At 48.6% G+C, this 23,350-nt stretch overlaps 1 protein-coding gene across 5 annotated transcripts in view; it reads left to right on the top strand.

Annotated features, from left to right (window-relative positions):
- Positions 1 to 17,898, top strand: part of LOC144126012 (aquaporin-9-like) — a 51,864-nt gene extending 33,966 nt beyond the window's left edge. The window contains exons 7-8 of one of the 5 annotated variants that reach the window (XM_077659878.1): positions 11,474 to 11,554; positions 14,925 to 17,898. In XM_077659878.1, the coding sequence (XP_077516004.1) occupies positions 11,474 to 11,554; positions 14,925 to 15,034 (191 nt within the window). In that variant the 3' untranslated portion in view covers positions 15,035 to 17,898. Of the gene's footprint in view, positions 1 to 960; positions 1,216 to 7,929; positions 8,317 to 11,473; positions 11,555 to 14,924 lie in introns of those variants that run through there. The other 4 variants (XM_077659877.1, XM_077659876.1, XM_077659879.1 and 1 more) reach the window with 4 other exon arrangements.
- Positions 17,899 to 23,350: the final 5,452 nt, after the last annotated feature.

The raw sequence follows: 23,350 nt of genomic DNA, 5'->3' as shown, positions 1-23,350 counted from the left end.
TCTTGTGCGTTGCGTCTGCTGTAAGCTTGCATGTAGCTGCATACGTATCGTTGTTTTGGAGCTCACATAGTCCCATGCCCCCGCTTGTCTGCTGCTTGCAGCAGGCCATTGGTAACGAAGCACTACCAGTCAGTAATTAAAAAAAAGTGTGAACGCTCGTTCAGATCACGAGCACATCTGCTCTACCTTGCGCTTACCAGGCTAAGCTTAGACTGACGTTTCAAATACATATAGCACTGCGAGGGTCGGTACCAGCTCTTTCACGTTGTCCTGGGATGTATATAGGTCGGTGAGAAGAGAAAAGGTCCATGGGGTGACAGAGAGGCGGTGAAACTGAGAATTCTGAGACACTCGTGTGTCGGCAGACGGCAGAGAAAAAATTGGAACGATAGCGCCCTGCGTAATGAGCTGAAAACATTGCGCGCCTGGCAATTATGCATTTTTAAGGTTAGCTTTTAGACAGACACGCGTAGCAGTAAGCTCCGACATCGTGAGTACTCCGGTCGGTGCACTGCTGTCTATCATCGCGTAGCGAAGGAGGAGAGGCCCCCTGTAGCAAGGGATCAACTACTAGGTAAACGCCGTCGAAAACGCAGTTGCGAAGAAGATAGAACCAGACCAAGTGACCCACGGCCGGCAACAACGGATACCACCGTAAGGCAGAGAAAATGTAGATGTGCACTTCGACGGAACAACTTTTATGGTATGCATTGGTTATGGCTCTGGGAGATTACCTCAGAGACCAGAAGTTGTCTTCATAGCTGCGCTAGGCTTGATGATGTGAACTGAACAGTACAGAGTGGTACGTTGCACTCGGACGATCGGTTTGGGCTGCGAACTTAAGCAGGGCTCATCTACCCGCATACGTTCGAACCGCGCAAAACACGGAGAAGGTGACATGAGACACCCTGTGCGTATAGGAGCGAGCTGCGCGAACCACCCTCTCACCCCAAAACGCAGAGGAGTCGCCCGTCCTTGACGTGGCCGTGGTCGGAAAGAGTCCTTCGGCGAGAACGGCAACTGCGTCATCGCCGCCTATGGCATCGCCGCCGCAGCCGCTGCCGCCGCCACAGCCGCAGCCTCAGCAGCAGGCTCAGTCGTCGTCGCCGCATCACTCGGCGATTCGACATTCATCGAGTGTCGAGGCCTCCACACCTAAGAAGTCCCACTAACGGCGCAGCCCGTTTATGCGTACGCAGCCGACGTCTTATATGCGTAAGGATGCATCCGTGCGGATGCCAGGAAGTACCGTTGCGCTCGCCGACCTGTAGCAACCTGTAGCTTTATGGAAAAAAAAAAAAACTTGTTAGACGGCGCTATGAGGTGTCCTTCCGTTGGCTTTTCCACGACTATATAGCTCGGTGAACGGGGCATAGACGAACACACGCAGGAACACAACACCCAGGGACACAACGGCGCTGCGTTTGTCCCTGCGTGTGTCCTCCTCCTATGTCCCGTTCGTCGCGCTGTAGTCATGGAATATCGTAACCAACTCGCCCAACAACTTACCTTGTCGAACTTCCGTTCGCGTTGCTTTACTGCGCTTCTGGTTAAAGGCGTTGCAAACGGCGTCAAAAAGGCCATAGTTTTCGGTAACTGTGTACGTAGCCGTGGCTCCCTGAGGTATTATGTAAGCGACCCGCTGTGTAAGTTAGCTGCGCACCGGGATTGGCTGCCTGCATTTGCGGAACGGTTTTCTATAGCGGGGTACAAGTCGAGAAAAAAGCAGCTTTTTCCTGTCAAAGAACTTCCTTGCTGATTCTCATGAACCTTGACAACGCTGTAAGGGGCTATCCCCAACAATGCAGGGAGGACACTACCCATTTTCATCTGTCACTCCCTGCATTGTCACGCTCGCAGGGACATGAGAATCGGCCGACGCCATTAGCTGGAAGGGTGTCTTTTGAGAGGAAAAAGCCGCTTTATCCTTGGTTTGTATCGGAATATAGCAATACCACGGACTGTTCATCCCATTGCACTGAAGTACTGAATCAACCCGCATATTGCGTTTCCGCGACATGCCTCTAAATGGCCTGATTCGGTGAGCCAGGCTCAAGCCGCATTCATTTCTGCACTTGCCACCAGGCTTTCTATCTCAGTATTGCAGTTTTATTTTTGCATTACGGCCGTACTGTAATAGTTTTGTCGTACTTATATGTACGAGCATAAACCCTGTGCTCACGCACATAATGTCTCAAACGGCAATATAACTTCTTCAGCGCGTTTTTTTTTTGTTATTGGAATTCTTGAGCTGCTCTATAAAGACGGCCGGTGGGGGAGGCGAGCAGCAGCGACACATTCGTTTTTGTCACTATCTTGGATTTGTACTGACTACCTTAACTAAGCTTTTTGTTTTTCGCGCCAGTGCAGAATGCGACATGCAGCGCATGTAACGGCTTTTCATATGGAGAACTCCATGCAAAATCTGTAGAGATTGCTCGTCTCCTATTGCAACACGGAAGTCGTGATCCACGCTCCGCTATCGCAGGACGTCTCTGTGGTTTTTTGCGCGTCATCTAGCTTCCCAGCGGCAATTAACCTTGGCCTCTTCACACATCACACCCTGTAATATAAGCATTGTGGCCTTGAATTTTCACGCCGCACGAATCGCACCCTCGCACGCTTTTTCTCGCAGTTTCATTAGCATCGTAAGCTTAAAGCAGGGTCTCACGATCGTCTGATAACACTTGAAAGAAAAAAGGATAATGTAGCCTACATGAGGATGCAGAAGTGTTGTACACGTAATTTTCATATTTTCTTGTTGGTTTAATTCTATGTCTTACCTCGCCATTTTCGCCCGTCATTCTGCTTTCAGCTCCTCCAGCCCTCAGCACTATGGTGCGAAAGCGTCATAGGCCTATTTGGCCTGTGATTTCATTTGCGATTAAACTTTTTGTCGGCGCAATCAATCGATCCTCAATAAGAACGCGTCACCTGCGTCGACGTTTGTCGAGATTTCTGCTCGTGCTCATACAGGGTGTCTCATTGTCGCGTTCTCTTGCCGGTGGTGTTAGTGAGCTGGTTTGTTTAGAAACATCGCACACGCTGAGCCTGGTATTATGCATGTACGATGCAACGTCGGAACTGCGACTTGCAGCCTGAATTCTCCTCATAAGTGTTAGCCACTCGATGCATATATGGTAGAAGCCCACTTTCAATATGGGGACCGTCGGTCCAAGTGCTTGCTATGAATTAGTGAAAAGGAGTAGCCAGAGCGGCTATGCAGCATCAACCTCTCCTTTACTGTTCATGTAAATAAAAAATAAATAGGTAAATAAATAAATAAATAAATGAATAAATCATCCAAGGAGAAAATCCTTCAGTCTGTCAATAAATCAACTGGTTTCTTTGTTAATTTTTCGGGCGGTATTCTCGCCGATGCCGCAACTGTTAAGCCCACACTTACTGACGTAGCGCTTACCATAGTGTCCTGCTCCTCGTTCGTCGATATGATTACGCTAAACAGCTCGGTACTATAGCTAACCATTAGAAACAATGCTTCGAGTGCCTCAACTTCCGCTACACTCCGAACAGGAATACGGCTATGTGGGAGTAAAAAGAAAGTAAGCTTTCCTCTAGCGCTCTCCCTTCTATAAAAGGGAGTGAGCTTACTACATTTTTACTCCTTACTGTTTGGAGTGTATTGTTCAGTAAAAGAAGTACACATGGCAGACCTGGAGTGTAGATCAACAGTCGGCGCCCTATATGCATATGGACAGCGTGATACGAGCTTTTATCTCAGCATTTTCCTAGCAGTCGGGTTAGAGCCTTAGTATATTGTGGAAATTTTACGCACATTCTATACAAGCTCAGCATGCGAATGACAGCGCTGTGTGCTCTATCTCACAGCTTTTCTGACACTGAACTCGGAGCCAATATTGGTGGTGGTATCGGCAAATTAGACACCGAAACGTCATAGCTGTTTCCATGTTAAGGCTATTCATGGTTGGCCAGCACGTTTACCTATAATCGTATGCACACCAGGCAATCACCGATGCCGAAGTGACGAACGCGATCGGGCCAATCATGAGTCCTCCTCACGTGCCAGACGCCCCAGTTTAGCTGCCCCGACCTGTAGAGCTTCCCTTTCTGTCATAGCAAATAATGGCGAATCAGAGCATAGACCCTCCCCGCCCGAGGCGTATTACAGCCTGTCTCTGGATCGAAATTAATCTCTATGACAGCGAAAAATGAGGGGAGAAAAAAAAACGGATTCTATGCGTTTGTTCCATGAGCGTTCGTTTTAGCAGCCAGGCAAGACGTGTAAAGGAAGATAGCACTTTTTTGTTTTTTTTTTCTTTTTTGGCTGAATAAATCTGGCTAGACTAATTATTTCCTATAAGCTGTCCTTGTCGCAAGCTATCGAGGACTAAAACTTGGTGCCTATATGCGCTGATTTCGACATGTTATCTGTGGATACCTTCTTCCCTAAAGCAGTTGTAATAACGAGAAATTCCATTGGCAAGCGGAAACGTCACAAGAAGACACCATGTATAGCAAGAGCAGTGCCCAATTATAATTGCTGTACAAATTTCTGTGTGCCGCATAAGAAAAAAAAAATTGGCGGGACAGTCTTGAAACCTGATGCGAGCAAGCTGCGATAGCTGTTGGATTTGCCGTCGATGATTACTTTTATTTAATTTAATGAATGATTTTACTCGAAGCCGAGGCTTTGCACACACGACAGAATTTTGCTGTAGGGTGAGGAGCGTGGTGGCGTGGTGCTTCTGGACGGCAGCTGGCCCTCCCACAGCGTCCTTGAATTCGATTTGGCCGTTGCTTTTTCGTTTCACTGCTCCGCGTTCTTCTAGTGGGCGTGGAGCTTTTAGTGCGATAGAACTACTCCAGACGTACCAACCCCGAGCAAAAATCTTTTATCGGAGTCGCTCGGGTAAGCTCGGGTTAGTTCGGAGGAGCGTCGCGCAAGCTGCAGCCAATAGGAGGAAGGTCGGGAAAGTTCGGAGGAGTGTCGCGCAATCTGCAGCCAATGGGAGGATGGTCGGGAAAGTTCGGAGGAGCGTCGCGCCAGCTGCCGTCGAGTGGAGAGAGGGTGTGACGATGAAGAGCGTGAAACGCGGTTGCGTGCACATGCAGACACCGGAAAAAAGAGGCTAAGAATGAACATACGTTTTCGCATGCCCATTCGGTTTAATTAACTACGTTAAAACCCTAGCACTTTTTGGAGGGAGAAGGTAGGTGGATTGGCGGTGGGTGGCGCTTCTGGGGGTGGAGATGGGTGGGGATGAGTTGGTGAGGTTGATGTAGGCGTACATTTGCTTAAAAGGAATATCATGTCATTACTTGAGGCACATGCGTACGCGTGTGGTACCCCTGACTAAAATCAAGGGCCCGTATACCTGTATGTGGCGCACAGGTAACGGCATTCTAGAAGTCGTGTTTCGTACACGTGGGGGCAGCCTCGGGACCTCAGTCGCCTCGAGCAGCACCAGCAGTTTTCAAAAGGCGCTTGGTAACACGGTGTGCCTTGGATTTCATTCCTCTCGGCCTAACTTGCACACACACACACACAAAAAGAACAGCTTGCAGGCACCCCTAAAAATGCCCAAATTCAATTAATAATGACCGGCTGTACAGTGCAACAGTAGGCCAAGAGTGGTTACAGTATGATCAGTGCTAAAGTAAAGTGGGTAAAGGAAAGGCGGGGGTTAAACCATGCACGGATTTTAGGAGCTATGGAACTCAAAAACCACTCTAAGGAACTTAAGGGCTCCGCAGAACCGAGTTTCAGATCCCCCCTGCCTAGTGTAACGTGGCAACCATAGCCCAAGTGGTGTCACACGTCATGTTGTTCAAAAGTCTATGGGCCGCCGCTACGCAGCGGTTGTGTGGTAGGCCCTGCGCAGCTGTGTTACGACCGCTGGTTGCAAAAGTATCGTGGGTGGAAACTCTGTCGTGACTGACTCACCAGTGAGTCACTGAAACAGTCGCGAAACAGTTTGTGCAGCTTGCGCCTCTTCATGGCCATGTAGAAAGAAACTGCGCACGCTACGCTGCAATATCCGGGCAAGCACATCCGTCTTGCACGTCCGCGGTGACTCGTGACACTCTTTTTTTTTATCACTGCGAAAACAGTGCCAGTGTCGCAATGCGAAAATTCTGACGCCTGTCTGTAGCTGGGAGATTGAAGTCTACACTTCCAGAAACAGCATTCACCATCTAACTACCACCCATCGAACGCCACCCTCGATTCACCTCCCCAACCCAGCCCTGTCAACCTTCACCTCCAAAAGCGCCATCTGCCACCCATTCACCCGACTCTACCCTCCAGAAGCGCCACCCACCACCAATCCACCTACCCCCATCCTCCACGGGGCCTGCATCCACTTAAAGCCTGAACAGCAGTGGAACGATAAAGCGACTGTGAAATCGAATTTAAAGATGCAGTAGGAAAGCCAGTTGCTTTCCAGAAGCACTAGCCACATCCCACCGTTCTCTGTAAGTAGTGGACTGCTCAACCACCCACCGCCACCCACGTCCCCCATCCCCCCTCCTGTATTCTCTAAAAAAGTCCTTGTGTTTTAAAGACTCGGCTTAGAGTAAAAGCATTCACTATTTCCAAGGCATCAAAGTAACCATCGAAGATAAATCCAACTGCTTTCGCAGAATTATCGTATCAGACGTCTGATCGTCCCGTAAGCTTTTTTTTTGTTTTGCTCGGTCGTTTCTTTACGTCTTCAAGCTAAGTGTTCTCAGCCCGCGCGATCGTGTATGCTACACACACAACAGGCGCATACACCGCAACATCGCTTTTACACCAGTCACTTATGACACAGAGAGATGCAGCACTCTATTTGGCGGTGACGAAATAACGGTGCAAGAAGACGAACGTAATTATTGCTCATGTTATCGTCAGCCAGTGCAGCCGTACCGTAGAGAAGAGAGAGGCCACTTCGGCCGCAGTCGTGAGATCTAAATTGTTGTCATCACTCTTCTGTCAACATTAGGTAAAACTCAGCAGTATTTGTTGTTGTTTTCTTGTCAGGAAAACTGCTCAGTAGGCGTATGTCCACACCTACCTGCTGGCCCTTCAGACTATAGTCGACCAACGGTCACCGCTGCGCTATTCCGTTCCCTAGCTCGACTCTCCGTTTTACTGCGTTCTCTCGAAGATAGAGCACCGGAACTTCCTCCTAAGCTCCGCCAACCAAAGGCGAAAGGCGGCATTTTATATTAAAAAAATAGGTAACACCACATTGCAGGCAATTAATCGTATCGCAGGAAATTGGCGCGCTGCGTCTTCGAGGGAGCGCGGGCATACGCGTCGCCGTTGTACCCATCGTTCGCTGTAGGCCATATCACGATTGCCAATGCCTCGGGCACGAGACGGTCGCGAACAATCATTACGCGCAAACAGCTCTGAGGATTCGGCTCGTGATTTGCTGACGTCAGCTATATGGCTCCCGAAAACCTGGCACAGTCAAACAGGGCATGCAAGTGCGCATTGCCGACTGCTTTCAATAAGTACCGCGAAAGAGGCGAGAGGGCGCTATCAGTTAATCTGCAGCGAAGCCGCTTATGTAAACGTCGCGGTCGATTTCGCTTATCTCTTTCCTCGCCGCTACGAGACTTAAGGCACATATGGATGCCCCCCAGATTTGCCTAAACGATTGGCATTTGTATACCTAGAAAAAAAAAGGATAGGCCTGCCAACGCCACGCTCATGCTTAGGCATTCACCAAACCTCGCATGACAGGTGCGCTGCCACAATTCAGCGGCGCGGCGAGGCTTTTCGATGGCTATGGAGGATTCGTCAAAGTCAGTACGCACTCTGCCTGCGATGATAGCGATACTAATAGTCCTGTCACTATGTTCTCTAGATCCTTGTGGCAATGTGATAGTAACGGACGACGCTTAAATTGTGCTTTCGCTTATCTCACGGACTCTCGTATCTGCGCGTTTCCTCCGCAGCCGAGCACTTGGTTATGACGTCCAGCCCTGGCCAAGTTGCGAAGGAGGCGTGATCTATCAACCGAAGACGAGCTCTTTTCTTTTTTCTACCGCAGACCTTCTCAAGGGGGCATGCTCATCGGCAGGGAAGCGACCATCGCCACCGCTATCGCCATCGTCACTGACTCTGTCTCGCTAGTGCCTGACCGCCTGTTTCCTAGTCCCTTCATGTGTTTGCCCGGGCGCACGTGAAGGCGAAATAGGCGCGTCCAGTATTGCTTTCATAGTGCGGGACTCAGAACTGCTGCGCCATGCTCGAAGAACAAAGACGACGTCGACAGGAAAAGGAGAGCTCGCCATGTGTACATGCGACCTAACGATTAACGAAACACGTGCTGTTGGCCCCTGCGTAATGTTTCTTTCTCGTTTCTATGTTCACACTAGGAGTTAAACCGATGATCTCGATAGGTTAAACGATAAAAGAAGAAACACACCCTGGGACGGCATAGAGTTAGGTGGGCAAATGAGATAGAGAAATTTGCTGAGACCACGTGACTGCGGCTTGCGCAGGACTGGAATAATCGAAGATCAAGGAAAAAGTCTCTGTCGTGCAATGCGCATAGGTCAAATGCTTAGGGGAATCCCTCAAGGGGGAGTAGTTTAGTAATAAGAGAGTAATTACTCATTGGCATCCACCGGCGAAGCGGTGGTTCCGGATTCGAATCCCAGACCAGGGCGAATTTTTCTTCAACTGCGAAGTTTCTGTGAAAGCTGTATAGCTTTCCTTTGTAGCCGTGTGGCTGCGCTTGGGTGGATGCCGACGGGCTTAGCTAGCGCGATGATGATGATGATGATGATGATGTATCCCTGTTTGCGTTGACTAGGTGGGAGCCTCTTCTTATCACGCACGTTTGCCGCTGTAGCACCTTTTCTGCGACCGCCTAGCGACTCTGAAATATACTAGGTTTCGCCGAGTGGCTCGCCCGTCGGGGGACAAAGGGTTGTACGTGACCAGAGGTTCAGAAGAAAGGCAACTACCCTCAGACCCAGTACTAGGTGCCGGTTTGTGTTCTCCTTGTACGAGAACTATAGAAATTCATGCGACCGCATTTTTTTACGAGCTCCGAATGTCAGCACCGGCCATTTCGAGTGGGCCGTCGGTTTCGTAACGTGATATCCTTGACGTTTTAAAGGTGCGCTTTTCCGCTAAGCTTGCGAAAGTGGGCAGATTTATTGACGCTTCCACTGCATTGCGAAGCACCCTTGCCTGCCGCCAGCCGCCGCTATTCTGACCGTGTAGGACGCTGAAACGCAACAGGTGCGTTGACTGTCTCTTGCATTGTGAGCTCACCGGCAGCTTAGCCGAGGCAGTGGCGTGAGAGCACACGTAGATTCAGCTGAGCGGCGGCTACGCCCCCACGCTCTTCTATCTTAAGTTTCTCAGTGTGCGGGCGACAAGCGCTCGTGTATCACACGGCTGTCCGTAACATATTGCGCGCAGTTCCACACGATGTCGAGCATACGCAGGCAACTTCATATTGCACAATGAGGTAGGCAACTTACGCTCTCAGAGCCTCAAGACAGTGTGATCGAACTCTAGGTTATACCTGCGGTTTGAAGTGAGATATTGTGGACCCGTTACGTGGAGTTCTCGGACGGCACCTCGGTCGTACCAAGTGAACCAATAGCATGTTGCGCTGTTTTCTCGCTGAATGGGCTCCGGCCTCGTCGGTGCTGCACGGAACTTTGCGGCTTAAGCGGTGTTCTTGCGGATTTCAAGGACTGCGAGTCGAGGAGGGGTCAGCTGTGTCGCTTTTCATTGTGCGCGCTCCTGCTTGTAAAGTCGTGTTTTCAGTCGTGGGGGGGGGGGGGGGGGGGCAGGAAGAAGGAAAAGAAGGAACGAGAAGGAGAAAGTGTTTTGAAAAGGCGAATCTTTTTTTGTTCTGCCTCGCAGTCTAATTGAAGTGGGCACTTCAGAAAGACGCCGTGGCGATTCGGCCCTGAGTTCTAGTTTCTGTGGTTTTTACACAATGTGGCTTGATGGCGTTCGTTAAAGCCACGACGACAGCGAGAATAGCAGCCCAATCAGCGGACAAGTTGGCCCTTGTAAACGATTGAAGGCAGGCTCCTCTTAGTGCTATGATGAGGTATGGACAGAAAACAAGCCGTTGATCAGGGGCCTCTCTGAACGCTCTTGTTTCTGAAAAAAAAAAAACAAAAAACTACACACTATGGGCAAAGAAGCGGCAACGATGGATGCACTGTCGGTTTAGCAACGTTTGCTGCCGTGTTGCGTTTTCAGCCCCGGTCCAGCTCTTAACAATGGCGTCAACACTCGAGCGGCAACCACGGCATGCCGCCTCCGATATAACGCGAGTTTCAGTTTTGGACTTTGTGGCTAGGCGTAATATAAGGCTTCGTAACGGCGTCGATTAAAACTAGCGAAGGACCACCTCAACCTATTCTTAAACCTAAGGGTGGCCAAGTTGCCGTTCACACTGCACAACTAACATACTCAACAGATTTCGCCTCAAGACAAGCACTTCGCCTTTTGCGAGGACACCGAGGAGATGGGGCCGGCATAAATGTGCTCATCATGCAGACTGGAAAAACTGTACATGTCGGAGAATGCCGGCGTATTTCACGCTCGGTACGTACACTCGTCTAGCTCATGGGCAGGGGAGAGGTAGAAAAACATACTGTGTGCGATTTAACTCCCCTACAGGAGCAAGGCCCCACTGCGCGCACACAATGTTTTGATCCCTGCTGCTGAGGCATTTGTCAGCCTCGAACGAGGTCGCAGGAGCGGTTTCCGGTGCTGGTGATGCTGCGTCGGGAAGCTCTGTTGGAATATAATCGATGCGATTTGAATGGGCCTCCCGCCTGCCACGTGCGATGCCCCATCATCATGGTGAATGCTTGCTGTGTCACTTTCTGACCCTCCCTCAATTTGTACGCAGACTCCGAAAGTCATCCTTGTGGTTGCTGTTCTGGGAGAGTTCACCTCTGGAGACCTCTGGAGTCATGTTAAAGCCCTCAGTATTACAGTTTTTGGCCAGCCACATGCCACCGGCTTATGTGCGAATTTTGGCGGGGACTTAATTTTCGTTGGTTGGGGCGGAAATTGGATGCCTTGCTAATAGAGGTACTTGTGCTGTGTAGGCCAAGTCGTGTATCCCAGATGCGTGACCAGCCCGGCAGCTACACTGCATCACGTGATCAGGAGGCTCCATGTTGTGGTTGTTGGCCTCTGTTGAAATCCATGTTGCAAACCTTCAAAGTGCTTCCACATTTCGTCCAGTATAGTTACAATGAAGGTGACCTTCACTTAAGAAAGATCCCGCCGCATTTCCAGCCAGGGAGATTGAAAGGGCCGTGGCGGTTAGTCCTTCGGGACTAACTGCGCTGCCACAGTCGTTCGCCCCTCGGACAGCAAACATTAACTCAACCTTAGAGTAACTGCGAAATGACATCAGTCACAAACGAGCCACTGTTCCGCCCCTGGCGCAATAATTGCGGAAGAAGTGCGGAGCAATGCAGCCACCGCGGGGATGTCTCTTTGTAGTAAACGGAGACACCGGCCGGTCGAGACCCACGGACTGCTGGCCCATGCGAAAGGTGTCCAGTTCTAGGGTTCTAGGCAACGGTAAGTATGTATACGCACACGACCTGCGCAGCACCACGCCTGCTAACCTGGCTTCGCGCGCTGCCCTGACTCACCGATTGCAAGCCTGAGCCGCACTTATTTTTATTACCTGTCGAGCCGAAGCAGCAGCTGGGCTTCGTTTTTGTCATCCCAGCTTTGACTATTTTATTTTCTTCCATTCTTGCCTCACATTTCAAGCATGTCCTTGATGTTGACTCGTAGTTTTTTTTTCGTTCTTTCTGTGGCTTTTCACTTTCGTTGGCATGGTTGGTACACCGGAGGGTCTATACTGATCCATGCTTGCACACAGCACGTCGGTCTTGAGCAAGGAGACATTGTAGTGGGCCCGAAGACAGTGCAGAGGTCCATTCGACGAGCTTGTCTTCGAGAGCACCACCCGTTAGAGTGCGCATTGTTTTCACGAGAACGAGCGAAGAACAGGCAAAGCAGTGAATTTTAAGAGCATTTGTTGAGCGGTACTATTTAGCGAATTAAACCGCGGAGATTTCATTACTGAGAGCCCCAGTGCGCGCTCCCGGGTATCGGCCACGAGGGTGAACGCGCTAATTTCGAGCAAATTAGAAAACTTAAGCTCTATGGAATTGTACAATTCTGAGGTGAATTTTGTTTCGTGACTGTGGGCAGAGGAGCCAAATGTGTATTACATTTTTTTCATCCTACTTTCATTGCAGAGAGGAGCATAGCTTTCGGGGTTTGAAAGCTATTATAGAATTCTCTTGTATAGCGCAAATGGCCTCATGTTAAATATTCGCATGGCACTGCCCGGGGGCCCGCAGCCAGCCATTCGGCCGTGCGCGAGGGAAGACGCCGCACCCTCCGCGATATGAGAACGGCTGTGTTTCTCTCGGACTGTTCGCTATCGAAGGCTGCATTCTCTCGTATATCCTGGAGATAAGCGGTTAACAAGGTGGCTGCGACGGGTAAGCGCCGAGATCAGTTAAGAGTGAGATATCAGTACTTCACTCACTGCCATGTGTTCACTTGTAGCACTTCGACCTCTGATGGCGACAAGGTTTGGCGCATAATTTCAGTGAAGAGGAGGAAGAGGACGAAACTTTGGTGTCTTCAAATGGTATCTGGTCCGCCGCTGAAGAATGGGGCCTCCAGCACAAGGCTGGGCCAGAAGTTGTTGATCAAACGAAAACTTGGGCAATTTTTAGTGGAACGCGCTGATGCAGTTTTCGCAACAACTCCAAATTATACTGCTGCCGCAAGGATTTGCGCTTAGAGGAGCACCGATGCGTTGTATACTAGTCCAGAGAACATCTTTGTTGCCGTTCTTTTTGCGTTTATCCACTTACGTCACCATAACGATGTGCTAACGCCGCAACGATATAATTACTGCCTGCCTGCCACATCGTGATTCCTCGCGCATCCACCCTGAACAAACCAAACAGTGCGCTGTTATGCACGAACATAGTTTTGACTGTCACTGATGTGCTGCAGCACTGACAAGCGTGCGCTAATGCTTTGCCTCACGTCGTATGGCTGCCTGCACTAAACCGGCATGTTCCTCAACGTGTCTGTGTCTACCCATCCTTCTGTCTACTTCCCCTTTTGGCTTGCATACGGTGCAAACGCCGTAAGCGTCTGAAATTACCTTTCTGATGCGTTTGTCATTATGCTACGAAACATCAAGGCTCGGTATCTTCGTCTATTTTACAGCACGCCATGTTCGGTCGAAAAGGTAAGTGTGACCACAAAGCAAAGAGTGCGAGACTAAGAGAGACAATGGTGCGCATCGCAACCGCTTGCAGGAAAGGCGTCTTCTTACAGCGTCAGAGTAAAGGTAATAAGCGCCTCTTTATACAATGTCGCCTAGTGAAACTGTGGCTTCGTATTCTGGCTTAAGCGGTACTCGCACATCACCAGTGGCGTGAATCGTTGCCTAGTACAGGCGTCAAAAATATATAAGGTGCACGAAGAATTTCAGATAATGTAAATAGGCGTAGCAAATGCAAAGCTGTGCTATTCGCGAACGCCAAGAGCTAGTATGCAAATTACCCAAGAAATTTATTCTTGCCGGATGCGTACGCGTCTGCCAGGGAATCCAGCTGGTCACGAGCTGCTGAACTTGGACAGGGGCATCAGTGGCAACAGAAAAGTATAAGTCGTCAGCACTATAAGAAACGCTCCGCCTATGAACGCCATTGAAGCCAGGCACTCATCTGCTTCACCGAGCTGATGTTTCGCTGATAGACCGAATGTGTTGGACGAGAAAAGCAACAAGCGGCGAGTATGTCGACTCATCCGCCCACAGCTGTCCCACAACGCCGGCTGCTGCCGCGTACCAAGCGGGCCGCGTTGCCGGCACGTGTCCCATTGTCTCTCCTGTTTGTGCGCTGGCTTTCGACAACAGCCGCGGGCACGCGAAGACCTTCTCTCATTTCAAGCTGTTGCTTTTATTTCTTGTAGCCACCCCCGTATGTTTATCCGGTGTGCAGCTACGAAAGATGATATATATATATATATATATATATATATATATATATATATATATATATATATATATATATATATATATATATATATATATATATATATATATATATATATATATATATATATATATATATATATATATATATATATATATATATACCGTGTTTGGAATGAAATACAAAGATCCGACACTCATCACAAGATGTCGCAAGGGCTGTTTGAAAGAACAAAAATTTTCCTATTTGCTTAAATAATATATCAAAGGTGTAGATTAACACACTGCTTAGTGGGGAACGCGAGCCGTATGATAAAACGGCGGTAAGATCTGATCGACTAGGTGCAACACAGCTTTAACGAATCAAGGAAACAGTCGTGCCCAGCAACGCCCACAGGACGTCCAAGGCATACGCATCTAGCGAGGGTCCAGCATTTCGCCTGCAGTTTGCAATAGTGAGGATGTTGTAAGCAGTTACGCTGTGAAGAAACGCCTTGTTTGCAGCTTTCAAGAAAGCTATAAATTAGTATCTTGAGCGACTCCTCCCGCAGTCCAGTCAGTCAATCAATCGTTGAAAAAGTATTAGATTAATTCATTAATGATCTAGTTTGTTTGGTTTTACTTCACATCACAGATGTTGGAGGCTCAGGCATAACATTGGTATGGGCTTGGCTTAGGGTGCGCTCCTTGCAGTTGCTTCATCATGTACAAGCCTAAAATTAACTGTCGCTTCAGTCCGCGTCATTCGATATGTTGATGACATACAAATAGTACTTTTTTAACCATTGCCCTTCCAATTGCTCTTTTAGCTTCTTTATGACGTTGTTCTAGACGATCTGTTTTAGGTCGCACGAAACTTGTCTGCGCTTACGGTGTTCTCCACCTTTCTCTAACCGCGCGTCTGTCCCGCAGACGACACCAAGGACCCCAAGGAGGACCTGGTGGAGACACTGTACAAGGCCGACGGTGAGAAGCTGGTGCTGGAGCTCGAGCCGCCGCCTCCGCAGGCACAGAGACTGTGAAGCCTCGTGCAGTGCACTCCCCCGCGATCCGTGTAGGAGCTGCGCTGAACACCCAGCATCGCGCCTCTGCCAACCGCACCGCCCGTCAGGCGTCGCTTCGGTTGCGGTGCTCCCCTCTAGACACGTCGCAAGCGGATCGCCCCTCTACTCACCACCCCTGCCGAGAAGCGTGTAGTGTCTCCGGTCTGATCGGCTTTTCTTCGAGTGAATGCCCGGAGGAAGAAAAAAACAAACGAAAAACTCGCGAAACCAGAACTCTATTTTAGACACTAAAGCAAGGCCGCCATGGAAGGGGCGGTCTTTTGTGGATGTTGTTCCATGCTTTCTGCCATCGTGTGCACTGGTCGTCGAATGCTCCTGGGACACTTCACACCTTACGGGAACAGCCCTTAAGCCGCGCGGTTGCGTTCTGTATGCACATCTCGCGCTCTACTTTGGACTGCGAGGAGGACAGGCATCCTCTGCGTCTAAAGCGTACAGGACAGGCGTGCAGCCACGGCATGATTCGGCGACTGTGCCCGTAGCACGGGGTGTGACCCGGAAGCTTCTGAAGCAAGCCGTACCTCAACGAGTTTCGAAAAAAAAAGGGGGGGAGGGGCAGTTTTAGCATAGCGCGATTCGCGTGACCCGCTCACGCGAGGACCCAGCTGCGCCTGCTCAATTGCAGGTGTGCGCCCTTTGAGGCCATCTGCGCATACGCAGGCCGCTCCCCGAGGAAGCGGATCGCGCTATGCTAAAACTGTCCAACGCGACGCGGTACTTCAGCGCTTGCTTAAAGAAGTCTTCGAGACACACACACACACACATTTTGAGCCGGAACACTTAAAACACGCCCGAAACCGGGTCTGGCCGAACGGAGCATGACATACCCGTGATGTTTTGTGCACAGGGTTTCTTCGCCTCAGCGCTCGATAATCACAGGTAGGCGAGATGTTTCGACGCCTTGGCGTGTAGTTGTTTATGTGTTAGGACTTGTTCGAGGGTTTTCCGTTCCATCGGTGGGTTTTGCGTTAGTCGTGTTGAGTGCAGTTGAGTTCGTTGCATGCATACTTACGCCCATAGTGAGAACATTGACTAGGCCGGCAGCTGGTAGAAACACCGTTAGTGGTGCTGGTAGATGGTGAAGGGAAGGTTCCGTAAGGTGACCGACACATCCATTTTTGAGACTACGGGAGCTTCGCATTTATGAAGGAACTTACTTGCTTACAAGGCAAGGCGCCAGAATACAAGTTGCTTATCACTGCTATTTCAAAGACACGCAGACAGCGGCAGCTGTTGTTTAGATGTGTGCGTTTATTTAGCCTTTGGCGGCTTTCCAGAAATCAGTGCAAGCAATATGTTATCAACAGAAGCTTTTTTCCTCAACAGGACAGTCTGCTCACAAACATAACAATACCAACCCCTTGCAAATAAGGCTGCTGTCGCTAATAATTTTCACACGACTGACGGGGCTACAAAAGTGTGACTATTGTTTTATAGGAAAATGAGCTTTTAGTGCTGCAATACACAGCAAAGATAAAAGAAGTTTGACTTGGCGGGGCAGCTGTTGATGAAAACGTTGAAACAAATATTATAAGCAAGTACGTCAGCTCAGTAGTTGCAGCTTCGTTTTGGGCTTCTATTTGAGAGATGACCAGTCGGCTCACGGCTGTGAGCAGACAACGAGCTTGCTCAGAAAATAAACACACTCTAACGTTTGCTTAGCTAAGGCGCAATAATGGTTGCTCATAGGCTTGTACACTTGTGTGCGTTTATTGAAGTCTACGCTCAGTGTGACTTCTTCAATTTTAATGCCGTGCAATTGCTTCGAGAAATAGTTCTTGCAGAACTCACTGAGAATACATTATGTATGGTATGGTATGGTGTGGTGTTACAACGTCGAAAAAACCTAAAACAAAATGTTTGATATTTGGGCTCTGCATCCTTAACCTCTATTTGTATGGCATCTTTTGGCTAAGAAAAAGATCATTCATTGTATAATGTTGCGCCGTCATTGCACTGTATTAATGATGACTAGCCTTGCAGAAGAAAAAACTACGAGCGAAATAAGAATGAAGCCTATGCTAAGTTTTGCTATTGGAAAAAAAAAATGAAGTGTGCCAAATGTTTTCGAAAGGCTGGCGCTGGACATGGGTCGTCTAAATGAAGCACGGACTAAGCTAGGAGTGCTCGTAAACAGGAATGACCATTAGAATGTTTAAAGATAATTTTTGTCGATGATCAACGTTGCGCGAACGAGGAACATGCCTTGGCTGGCCTGTGCTCCATTTGGACGACTGTATCAGCAGGGTGAAAAGCGGATAGTATTGTCAAGCAGCAGAACGCTTGTGCAGGCAGCGAGGGCGCCTTGCCAGTTTGATCTTGTCGAGATACCTGTTTCTGGAAAGTCAACGCAAAGAGACGTGATGCGCCCATACATGTGGATCATCCGCGCTCGTGTCTTTGGATTAGCCGTACCTTGTGTCAGTGTGATGCTTTGTAACGTGTAGTCTCGCCGTCGTTGCGGCTGGGTGTCGTTGTGTGTGAACTCGGGTTTGTTGGTTCCTGTTGGCGAACACGAAAGACACGATGAAGAATAAGACATTCGCCCGTCCTTCTAGCTCTCTTTTCATGCCTGTGGCGGCTATTAGGAGTGTGTTTCACTATGACATTACCTTCCTTGTACGGGCCTACGGTGCCTGCCATGTTGAGCTTCTAGCATATTTATCTTCACCTCGAAAGACGAACCGACGACTGGATCACTTTTGACGCTCATATTATTGAATAAATACAAAGTGTTGATGTTTCTTGTAGCCCTTATTTTTGCTGGAGAAAATGTGAGTTTTCTTGAAAATTGAGTAATAAAATGTCCGCTTGCCTAAAAACGGCGTCGTTGGTTGGCGTTAAGAGATTCCTCTCCACACTGTCCTGTAAATATGATCGCAGGCTTAAACTTGCTGTATCGTATATTATTCTATCTCTCTCTCTCTCTCTCTGTCTTCTTTCTTAAACCACAATAGAGAAATAACACCCTTTCCCCCTCCTCCTCCCACACAGTAAACATTTTCACGTGAAAAAAAACAAGCGAGAAAAGGCGCAAGACCAGAGGAAGACACACACAGACTGTGGGGCAATTGGGCGGACGGGGCATTGGGCATACGGGGCAATGTTTGAACGAGCGACTCAGGGAACATGGCAGAACGCTGCTCTTAGGTACAGGGAGCAACCTGGCCATACATGTCAAGGAGTGCCAAAATTGCTCAGCTTTGCTGAACAATGCTACCATTATCGGCCGCGGGAAGTCCAGGCACGAGCGCGAGCTGTTAGAAGCGTTTCTAATCAAAAAGAACGAGCGTGTTTGTATCAGCGACCCATCTGTTATTCTCACTGACAAAGAATGAAATTTTTTATCTGGCCAGTAATGTCGTCCGGACTTTGTTGAATGTGGCATGTATGTGCGCCTGCGCAAGTAGTGGCTATAAATATGTGGTGGAACCTTAATAAATTCAGTTGAAAGTCCGGCGACAGCAACTGTGTGTGTCTTCCTCTGGTCTTGCGTCTTTTCTCGCGGGTTTTTTTTTCTTTTCACGTGAACATGTACCAACTCACCCAACAATTCACGCTTCTGAACTAGTAAACATTTTAAACGGCACCGCTGGCTCTGTCCATGCCAAGGTGTGCCTTTCAGGATTACTGTGTGTGTGACTCTTAGGGTAAAGGTCACACGAACGCCGTGCACACCTAGTAAAGCTTTCCGCGGTTTTGCCAGTACGATCGAGAGTGTCTTATATGCGCCGTGCCTTCCGCACTCGGCACACGGCGTGTAGCGTATGCGACACAATCGCCGGATATCCCGTGCCACCGCCTCTCCGGACGGAGAGATACGAGCCTGAGTCGCCGATCTTGTGACGCATCAATACTACGCTGCGTCTCGGCTTTCGCGTGCTCGCTCCTATACCCTTGCCGATATGGCACGAGGCGAGAACTGTCCCGTTGCCATTGTCGTAGATCGTTCAGAAAAATGACTCCGTCCCTCGTAGCACTCGGGAAGTGGAGCGTGTTGCTACGCGAATACCTGAGGAGGTCTCACATTGGTGAGCGTCATGCCGCGTCCTTCGCCGACTACAAACTAACACTCTGCTCACCCGAATATAATGTTCTGCAACTTCGGATGGCCTGACACGCACAGCTTACAGCTCCAACAGTACGGAGATAAGCGCAGATACAGAACACATCCTGCAGTCATGAGACGCTGTCATTACCTCTTATTTCTTTTACCCTCTCCCCTTCCTGGAGTGGTTAGCTTCAATCGGGCTCGGAAGAGGAACAATGGGCCTTAGCGGAGCAAGCCCTATTTTTCACTGGGGCCTTACGCTGGCCTAAAGCAAAGCTTCACCGGACTCCTACTACCAAAGGTACGTGCACGACATATAGCGTCATTTGCCGTGAATTTCGGTACGATATACCGCTTTTCATGAAATTAAAGTCTGTCTTCGGGGAGAATAAAGAGTACTTACTACGGCCGCCTCTTTCCAGCTTCTGGTGAATGTGTATACAAGGGCAGTGCACAAGCGTAGTTGCATGGAAGCCTCCAAACAGGAGCTCGGATTTAGTGTTTTCTTTAAAATAATCTATGGCAAAAGGCTAATTCGCGCAATAAAAATCTATGTTTTCCCTATGCTCGCAAACCGATAGTTCTTGATTGTCCTTGTTATGATCGCGTACGCTCCACCGGCGGATGGCGTCTCTTCCCAGGTATCATAGAAACGCTATAATAACGTTATTTCTGTTTTTTTAGTTAAACGGCAACAGACTGTTCTTAATGCAATTTTTGTCACGCTGCGGAAATGCTAATAATGTTTTTCTAACGTTATTGAAACATTCATACATCAATTAAGCAACCATGAAATAGCGTTAAAATAGTAATTTTGAAGACCCAGAGCCAGCAGATATGATATTACGCACATGCACACTAGCAGCTTCAACGACTTTGTGTGAAGAATGCTACAAGGGAAACAATACGGCACCCCGCACTCATGCACTGTCCTGGCTTGTGTTGTTACCCTGGGCTCTTGTCTGTATACTATCCATGAGCAGTGCCCCGAAAGTTTTAGTAGTGAATTGTTATTAAATGAAGTCTTCTAAAAGAGTTTTCTTAGCATGCGTACAATCTATGGCTGCCAGGAATCAAGAGGTTTAGTTGCACAGTTCTGTTAACTAGAGTTTATCATTACTGCATGAAATGTGGAAAAATGCTCTGAACATGCTTAAATTAGCACCTTGAGTAAACTTGTGTTTGTCTGGAGCGTTTATTTAACATTGTAGTAAAATTTCCCTAAAGTTACGTTAATGCTTTATAACATTACTGAAACATGCTTGCATTCTTAACGAGTCTTGTGCCGACTTTCATTATAGGTGGGCATTTTTTTTTTTGCTGAGCATGAATTGTTAATGATACAACAAGCTTCATGTGTTACACACTCGCACGTTAACCCTGTGCTTGTTCCTAATGTTAATTTCCAGCTCTCTATGAAACATTAAAATGTTTCGAACTTAAAAATGCATTACATGCGAAGTTGCAATACGCTATACTAATGTTTTATTACTAACATTAGTAGCTGCAGATTTATCTGAAACGTTATAAAATTTTAAAAACACAACAAATACGCGACAAGTTATAACATTAGGATAACATTATCCGAAACAAATAACGTTATTTCAACTATCACAACACTTAACGCTATCATGCCGTTCTCTGCTACCTGGCCCTTTAGTTGATGTCTTGCAGGCCCGGTCATAACAGCCCGTCCGCTGCCTGAAGAGGCCACGTAAGGGTTAGTGACGCTGCTCCCCGGAGTTGCTCGTTGTACAGGCTCACTTCCTCCACTTAGGCTGGTCACCCACCGTAGTCTCTCTTGGTCTTCGGCAGGCCCTTTCATAAATCCTTCGTTAAAACGTATCTTGAAGCTCGGTCCTTGTTAGCTGTTCTTTCCATTTTCTCTATACATCTAACATCTGAACAGCACCGCGAGCCGAAGTTCACGTTTCTGCCTTTCAGTATAGGACAAATTTCGCGGGACATTTTGCCAATATGTTTTCTTCCCCAAATTTGGCGCGAGTGCCTGACTAATGATTGGCGTTCGCTCTCTCAATCATGGATGCAACCGTACCAATTAAACGCCTCACTGGACGAGGGCAAAAGTTGACGGGAGGCAGGTTCGCGAAAACAAAATTATTGTTGCGTCTTCGCGCCACCGAGTCAGCTGAACCCGCGGCGGAGCGAACAGATAAGCTTCGCTGGCCACCACACGAGAGCGCTGTGCTATTGCCGTAGTTTTTTTTTATTATTGCATGGAAACAATACCGAAAAAGAAAATCTGAGTATGCTTGCGCCACAAAACAGAAGGCTGTGTAACACGAGCCCACCATACCTCCGCACGTTCCCACCTTCCCAAACATCAAAAGTCTGGGAGGCACACACATGCATCCAGATAGGGGAGCCAGCTAGCTACAGGCGGTTCTTCCGGAGCAGAATACACTCCCCACACTGCTCACGGACCGCAGTGATTCGGCATGGTGGTCTATTATACGGCTCTTCCTTAGACTGAATAGTCCCGTCAACATAAATAGACCACATGACACAGCGGATCACACCCTCGTGTTAAACTGCAACACACTCTCGCGCTGTGCTTTGCACATCGTCGTCTTCATCAACTAATACTGCTATCGAATTAATAATCGAGCTTTCAGCTATGTGGTGGTACTGACAAAGAGATGTGCGCAGCATGCGTTTGCTTTGACAACAATGCTGCAGAAATGCGTCACTGAGCACAGGCCGCCGGCGTACATTGGATAAATTGGCATTGACGATGGAAACGTTGACGCGCATAACTGGCTCCATGGGTCAGTGGATACTTCAATTGCGCTTTCAGGTACGTGGAGGTGGTGTCCACCTGCAAAAAACTGCTTTCGCGCAATATTTTGCAATCAGCAATGCTAAACCGTCAGTCATTTTTTTTTTTCTGTGAACACACATTCCTTAAACTTTTTGTCTGTAACTTCACAGAACGGGAACAAGCAAACACACACCGGAAAAGAACAAACACGCGAGAGTTCCGGATCGCCGCCAGAAGTTGGGCGGCAATTGGCCCCTGTATCGCCTTCCAGCCGCCAGGGCGACAGCAGCCAGTAAGCGAGATACACGGAATCTTCAGAAAAAGAAAGACATTGTATTCGGATAAAGTTGTGTTTATTGCGGAACCGCTTCATGAAATTCACAAAAGAACGAAACAACCTACAGATTTGCGTTGCTGCGGGTTACACAGAGCTCGCCGTTCCACGGGCCTGGCTTGCAACAATGTGCCCGCGAAGCGCCCGACCAGCGGCGCATAATGTTCCATATTTCTTACAGCACGAGACGTCAGATAAAACACACGCCACCTCACGGCTGTGTACGTTTTACGCAGCGAGACCGAGGGCGCCGAAACGGGGGAGAGGGTGAGCAGTGTGGGAGAGGCACAACAATACTCGCACACACGTTCTTCGATCTGCGTCGTCCTACAACAGCGACACAAAAAGAAAAGTTCAGCTGCGCGCGATCCAACGGCGCGGTTGCAGCATTCAAAAACGACCAAGCGTACACGCTATTAATAATCATAATAGTTGACGGGAAAGCTCACTCGCGACAGATATAGTATAGTCTGGTTTGTAATAACAGCGGGGATGGGGGAGTTTGTAGTAGTTTCACTTTGCTCAGACACATGCACTTCGACAGAACACGACTACACTCGCAAGTAGTATGTGCACAGACACGGAAAAAGAAAAGGAAAGAAAACGAGCTACGGTCTCTCCGTTTGCCAACGTGGTACGTAAAATACTCTGCCGCTGTCGGCACACCACGTGCTCGACATATATATGTATACTTCGCACGGTGCGGATTATTTGTATGTACAGAGGAGGAGGATAAACAACTACGCCACCCATACCGCGGTTCCAAACACTTGCAAATGTTCGCCACATAGTATACATGTGTGTGTGTGTTAAGCACTTGCGCACTCTCCATGTCAACACGATATGTCTCTCGTAGGAAAGCGAAACTGTAACCGGCCGTCTCGTAGGGCGTATGTGTCGTGTACTGCTTGTTGGTGTGTATACGATGCGTGTTTGCCTGCGGTGTGTGGGTGTGACAGTGTTTGAGTTCGTGTGCGGTGCTTCAACCGGGAGGTGCCTCCAACTCAGCCATCTTTGAAGAGTACGCTGTACCTGCATGTTCTTCTCACACGTGACTTAAGCTTGTGTGTTATCACAAAGATTACTTCTCCACAAAGTTAAATAGTA

This window comes from Amblyomma americanum, chromosome 3, assembly GCF_052857255.1.
Source record: "Amblyomma americanum isolate KBUSLIRL-KWMA chromosome 3, ASM5285725v1, whole genome shotgun sequence".
NCBI classification, from domain to species: Eukaryota; Metazoa; Arthropoda; class Arachnida; order Ixodida; family Ixodidae; genus Amblyomma; species Amblyomma americanum.
The sequence above is the reverse complement of the archived record's forward strand: the minus strand, read 5'-3'. Positions and strand labels throughout refer to the sequence as shown.